Source organism: Puccinia triticina, chromosome 8A (assembly GCF_026914185.1).
Source record: "Puccinia triticina chromosome 8A, complete sequence".
Taxonomy (NCBI): domain Eukaryota; kingdom Fungi; phylum Basidiomycota; class Pucciniomycetes; order Pucciniales; family Pucciniaceae; genus Puccinia; species Puccinia triticina.
The window spans coordinates 560,772-567,877 of record NC_070565.1 but is presented as its reverse complement, the minus strand read 5'-3'; the positions used below and the strand labels follow the sequence as shown (position 1 = coordinate 567,877).

The 7,106-nt window shown below is 44.5% G+C and overlaps 1 protein-coding gene across 1 annotated transcript; it reads left to right on the top strand.

Moving 5' to 3' along the window:
• Window positions 1-4,057: 4,057 nt before the first annotated feature.
• On the top strand, window positions 4,058-5,345 carry PtA15_8A65 (uncharacterized protein; the record flags this gene model as incomplete). Its single annotated transcript, XM_053172112.1, has 4 exons — window positions 4,058-4,322; window positions 4,472-4,492; window positions 4,591-4,602; window positions 4,870-5,345. The coding sequence occupies 4 exons, from the start codon at window positions 4,058-4,060 to the stop codon at window positions 5,343-5,345; spliced, it is 774 nt and encodes a 257-aa protein (XP_053022719.1).
• Window positions 5,346-7,106: the final 1,761 nt, after the last annotated feature.

Sequence of the window (7,106 nt, the reverse complement as noted above, 5' to 3'; positions counted from 1 at the left end):
TGGAAAACCCTCATGCTTTACACCTTCCTGTTAGTCTTCATCTGTATTTTTTCTTGAAATTATTTTAGCTCATGCAATTGTGAAATCAAAGCTCCCTAGACATGCCGACTATTGCCTGCTTCATCGTGCCAAGAGAGATGTCATTCCAGAAGGATTAAAAAAGGGCTGGCCTGGCACCATAAACTTTAGTGCTCTGAACAGGTTGAGTGGAAATCTGAACCAACTAACTTGGGAAGATCTGACTTTTCCTGTGTTCTGCCAAAACTACAGTCGTGTGAAAGGACTCCAACAATATCTGGTGACAGTCTTAACTCGGCAAGCACCCTCTTTGTTCATGGACGATGCGTTAAAAGCATGGAGCAATATGGGCCCAACAAAAGCGCGCAGTGTCTTCAGTGACATGGGCACAATGGAGCTGGAGCAACCAGGATAGTTGAGTTTACACCTTCCTTTTCTCAATTTATCGTACTAGGCTGATTTTCCCTATTGAAGCTATGGCATGCAGGGATACAAAGAAATATACAAGGCACTAAATTTGATGTTTCTGTCAAACACCCATCTCCACTCAACACGGGATTTGGCTCGACCGCTTGCAGTTGAATATGCAGTGCGCAAAGTATTAGTTCCTGAGGTTGCATTGTGCCTAATTGCAGAGGACCTGGGTATTTGTAAATCAGACCCTCAGGCATTAGAGACTTTGGAAGATAGCCGGCAATTTGGTTTGGCCATGTATCCAGACAAATATTAGTAAATAGACACATTTATATTACTTATGATGAGTTGTTGCACGCGCATTGCACAGAATATTAAAACAATCACAGGGGACAAGACCAGTTGCCGGTGAGGCAAATACTTTAAACACAGTTTTGGATCAAATGGAGACAATTACTTTTTGAAATAACAACAAGTATGATGAGTTACAACAGATGGGGTGCTAAACTTATTGCGCAAGGAACTCCAAAACTTGTGTCATCACCTCTGTTTGTTTGGTTGTCCCGGCAAGAGTTGGGTGGTGGTTGCCGATTTCATTTGCTTCAATGTCATCATCAGGTGGATGATGTGAATCAGTTGTGTCCTCATCTAAGTCAAAATTTTCGCCCTGATTGAGATATTTATGGAGTGTAACACATGCCTGTTTGTATATAGTAGGGTAATGAGTTAAGTTGCATTTTTTCGTATCAATTATTCATCAGATCAGACTGACCATTATCCAGGCAGTGACCCGAATCAAATCCCTCTTCCCCGATATGCGCATGCGGAGGCCTTTGAGGCTTTGAAATCGTCCTTTTAAGAGGCCAATGCAGTTTTCCACTACAACACGGACTGAGGACAAATGCTGATTGAATTTATGCTGATCATTGGTAAGCTGGAGGTTCCTCTGTTGGCGGTAAGCAGGAACTATGTGTGCGGTTGGTGCAAATGCCGAGTCCGCTAAGAGGTACTCTCCGGCAGAGAAAAATTTGTTTGGTGTTGTGGTGAGTCGAGAATTACTAGTCAATCGCTGATTGTGGGAACATCCTGGCCATCCCGTATAGACATAAGTGATATTCTTTGCTTGGTCGCACGCGATCAGAGTAGCTATAGCGTAGAAACCCTTGCGGGAGTAGTAGTCAGGTCCGTCTTTCTGTGGACACTCATGCAGAACTATCAACGTGCCATCTATCAGGCCAATTGAACCTTCAAAGCCAAGATCAGCGTACTCGTTTGAAAGTGTTGCGCGTTTCTCGCGTGTTGGCCAAGTGAAAAGCTGGGACTGCATCTGTAAAACTGCCATTATGCACCGGTTAGTGTAGAGTTCAATAGTCCCCTCTCCGAGTCTAAAAAATCTAGCTAGTATGCCAATGGAGGCGGCATTTCCATAGCATCCAAATCGTTTGAGAGCTACCATCATCTGCTCTGGTACAGGTCGCTGAGGGTTTTGCGAGTTGTTTTGAAAGATTGGGTTGTTGGAGATTTCGTCGCATAGGCTTGTGAAGGCTTCCCGAGACATTCGAAATTCTTGTTTGAATCATTTGTTGTCCAGATTGTGTAGAAGGTATTCAGTTATAACTGGTGGTTTGGCCACTGGGAGGCGAGGTCCAAGGTATTGGGAAGAATTTATGGCTGCCAGAGCTGTTTGAAAAGTGACTAAAGAATTCATATCATCATCATCTGAGGTGTCTGTTTCATCCGTGTTGCTAGAGGATGAGTCTTCTGTGTCGCTGCGCATGAGCTCTGATAGGACCAGATTAATCTTTTTGTTTTGAATAGCACTCTCCAGCTGACCGATCATTAGTTGACGAGTCGATGTGCGTACCATCTAAAAATCAAATAAATAGTTATAATTGTCAGTTGTAATATCATTCAGTTAAAAATTAACCAGAAGAGAAAACTTGACTTACTTTCAGAAAAGACTCAAGACCGCGGGTGGAAGGCTAAAAAAAACGGCGGGGGCGGTGAAACACAATTGGTGGTGCCAAAATACGCTTGCAAGGCCAAAAACCGTCTGAGCGGGCAATAAATTCTTGTTCAGGCTTGAGAGGTTTGAAAAAGGGAGAGAAGAATCAATACACACAGAAAGAACACTTACATGTGCTGGATCGGCCGATGGGATTGACTCAATGCTGCGCTGGATGGATCATTCCAATTGTTGTCAGCCATCTGTTCTTTTTTGGAAATATCATCATGAAATTGTAACTGCAATAGCTTGCATGCCGTCCCATCCGCATATGCTTGATTGGGTCCGCCATACAAGCCGTGAACAGCATAACAATTGAGTTGGGGCCAGTGTGAATTGGACTTACCAGGGGTTGCGACCCGGTTATGATTCAGAGCGAGCAAAAATGGAAGCAAGACCGGCAACCAATCGTTCCAATCGCCGGGTGGGATCAATTTGTCTGGTTCCAATCACAGTTGTGGTGGCCTTGATGTTGGTGTTGGCGGTGGTGGGTAATGGGTGTAGTGGGTAGTGGGTCGAGGGCGGTGGTTGGCGGTCGGATGGATTGGTGGCAGGCTACCCCAGCCGCGTGCACGGCCAATTAGTAGGCGCGCTCGGCCCGCATGCAAGGTGCAAACCCCCGGCTATCCCCGGTTGGGGATGCAAGCAAGTAAAAACTGGCAGCAAAAGATCTTGAGTGATCTGATTTGCTGCCACGATTTCTTCTGGGAGATAAGTTGACTCTTTGGGGCACTCAAAGTTGACCGCCAATCAGGTCACATTTTGCGGGAGTGTTTATTTCCTGCTTCTGGGTCCTGATTTGGCTTCTGCACGCAGGATCCAGCAACTTTGAAACCCCCTAATGTGTTAAGCAGTGCTAGATTGACACTTCAACACAGGCTGTGGCTCGGATATGTATCATGATGATGAATTGCTCATGGTATGAAATGTTGATCTTCCATGGTATGAAATGTTGATCTTCCCTCCGTTGGGCTCCACTGTGATTCAGACGGACTACACAGGTGGTATTCGGCCTGTTGAGCTCGCAAAGCTCCTATTGTGGAGCTTACATATTCACCCATCCTGTGAATTTTGACTCGAGTTTCCTCGTTGGCAGACAAAGGCAAGACGATCGATTAGTGCGGACAGCTTTTGGCCTGGTCGAGATGTGCAGCACTACGACCTGTCCCTTTGCATTTCCACGACTCGCGGTGCCTGGGGGCTTTGTTGAGCTCGTGTGTGACGGTATGTAGATGCTTGGGAGGGCATTGCATCGGAATGGTCAGTCCTCCCTTCGGAGTTGCAGGCAGGCGCTGCGGGGCTCTCTCCAGAAAGGCTGTCTGAATCTCGTTTTATATATCCACTGCCTTAATCGGCCAATCCGGCCCTCAAGGGCGCCGCGTCCCCCGACCTTCGGTGCGCCGGCCCCTCTGGCCCCTGAAACGAGGGGATAATTTTCTGGAGATGTCCTGCGGGTACATAAATACCTCTCTTGAAACATGTCGGCTTCCAAGCATGTCGAGCCAATCGAGTTGGCTAGATCCAATGATAAAATATAAGACGCCGCGTTGGAGAGCTTCGCCGCCAACAATCTGCCCACCCTCAAGTCCTTTTTCAGGTTACTTGACCAAGTCTCACAAGATGCGATTCAAATCAACAAACGCGTTATTATTCTCCTTTGCTGCTTTGCAACTGAACTTCATTTCACCAGCATTTTTAAACAAGCTTAAAAAGAGTATTGCGGGGTCTTCATCATCCACAAAACAAAAAGCACCCGCTGCTGGAGCCAGTGAAGCTCTGTTGGACGAATACTGGTTTCCTAGACCAGATCATGAAGGTGAGGCGTCGCGATTGATCGAGGCCGACAAGGGGACAGTTGAAAATTCCCCATCAGAACACTCTTCAGGTGAGGCATAGAGCTCTTCGAAATCTTATCTTCTCAGCTATGTCAAACCCCCACCCCGAAATCAGCGCCTTTGATCACCTTGATCATATGTTGTTCCAGACTCAATCTCAACAACTGGTTCTGATGCTTTGTTTCTTTCTTTTTACCAGATTCCACTAAACACGTTCCAGGTTAGTTTTGAAATTATCTGCGATGCTTCACTTATACGACGCATGCATAAATTTGTACATTCAACTGATTAAAACGATGACCCGCGGTATATTTTTAGATGAAAAGCAGCGTTAGTAATGGATCCTTGCATCTACCGTTCTGTCTGATTAAGTACCGCAAGCTGTTTTCTGACTCTCGTTTTGAATTGCCTCACCACCCATAACTTCAACATTTTTTTTATTGACACAAAATTGCTTTCATTGACTTTCCACCTTCTGCAGTGATTGGATATTACCAGCAAGGCAAGTGAGCTGATACGACCATTCTAGAGTAGTCGGCTTGATCCCTGCCTCATTCACTCCTAGGAGCTGATTGGTTGTTTCTACCTTTGGCACAGTCTGGCATGACAAGGCTTCCTGGGCAGGCGCTAAACTCAATTCGCAGATGAAGACATTTGACCAGCGGATGAACAGCAACCGATTGGAAGATCAATACCACTCCACCTTGGTCAACCTTGAGTTCAGACGCATTTGGAAGAATCCCAATATCTCAGAAGATGTCAAGCAATGGCTCGACGTTCTCGCATATACTATCAGAAGACAGACACAAACTCGGGACCATGTTGGAGTCCAAATTTCTGTATCTGCGCTGTATGGTCTTGACAGCCTTGAGTTGAAGTACACTAACACCAAAAACAAGCATCTTCTCGTTCATGTCCGTGCCACAAGGGCAGTTGTGAATAAATTCTTGGGAGCAATCAAACAAGACATAACTCTTGCTGCGGAGGATAATTCACCCTGGCTGAAAGGTTTGTCACGCCCTTTGCTTAGAATCAATCCAATCATCTCACTAATTGATTTTCCTCGAAATTAGAAATGTTGTTCCCATCTAAAGGATTCAGCACAACCCTAAGTTTGTTGAATTCACTCCTCATGACCTAACAGTACCCGCTTCTGACTACTCAATGATGGTATCCTGAACGTTATATCCGTAGGAGATAAAGAAGAAATTCTGAAACTAGCGGACAATGACAAAGACATGAAAACAGCGTTGACCTCCGAGATAGGAGAAAGTACAGCCGCTTTTTACAACTTGAAGGAAAAATTTGATTTATTTACGGCTCACAAAAGAGTTCTGGTATTGGCAGCATTGAATTGGGCGTTCGGAGCCGAAAAAAAAGACCCTCATCCCGGGCTCTTGCTTCAAAGAATCCAAAAGTCAAGTCCTTTTGAACACGAAAAGAAACTCATTGGCTGGATACTAGAAAAAAAGAATAAAAAAACAGATAGGCTCCAAAGAAGCAGACCAAGTACCTCTTCTTAAATAAATATTATATGCACAAATTATCAAGATACTTTCCTCCTAGTCAGCTTCAATATACATTCCCTTTCAGAAACTCTTGTTCAAAATTCAATTTATCTAGCCCAAAACTGTTTCACTGTTTCTGGTATTCAATGCCTCTATCAATGATCAAACTCCAAGTGTTTTATGAAGCGTGTGCTCTCAGAGTCTCTGGCACAGTGTGAAAAGATATGTTGTCCAAGTTTTTCTATTAGTTTCTGTAATTTAACAAGCGTTGCACCATAAAAAATAAAATGTTGCTAGACTACAGCTGAAATCAGCCTAATTCCATTGAGATATCCACCCATGGCACAGTTGGACACATGGAAAACCTCCTATAGGAAACAAAGGGGCTGTTGTATCCTAGTTGTGGTAGCACCAGTGCAAAGCCCGCACATTGCACTGACTTCACAAAGGTGCTGCACCCCATGTCACACACTCATCCTCAACCCAATACTTTTGCCTCTTGCCCTGCCTACCTAGCTTGGCAGAGAACTCTGACAGCTCTTTCTCTCTGTTTTTGCCAGTAATTCACCCCAACCCTGTTGGAGCTGGAATTCTCAGGCTCAACACCTGTTACCGTGCCCCCTTGAGTGAAGGACTTGACAGAGTCCTTATAAGCAGAGCTGGAAAAAAGTGACAGTCATTGTTGCTTGATTTCACCTGATGTCTGATGACAACTTATTTTTCCCGGTGTTGGAAATACAATAAAATTAAACAAATGTGCTTCATATAATCAGCATCTTTCATATGAATATTGACTATTGGGCAAGACTTTGGAATCCATAGTTATAAATAAAAAGGGTGTTCAAAGTTGAAATCATAAACTTTTCAATGCATCTACATATAACTATGTTGAATTACATGCAATTTGCGTCAAAATTCCCGGCTACTCATTATGAATACGCAGCGCATATTTTCAATTCTCACTCGCATCTCGAATATACCAAAGCTTAACCTAACCCTATTAGAATTCCACCCTCAACAAAACTCAAATCATCCCGCCCCCGAGCTTACTAGTCTTTTCTTCACGCGTTTACATCATCAACCTGTGAAGAAGAGACTAATCCAAATCACTCTTGTGCGCGTCCTTCACCCGAATCCCCAATTAAAACCCAAAACCACATCACTGCGCTTACCACCGCAGGTGTGTTTGCTTGAGAGTCCGTGTCGTCGAGTTGTCAGAGTTCAGAGTCGTTTATCCGGTCCAATTCTTATTGTTATAAGGTGTGTTTGCTTGAGAGTCCGTGTTGTCGAGTTGTCAGAGTTCAGAGTCGTTTATCCGGTCCAATT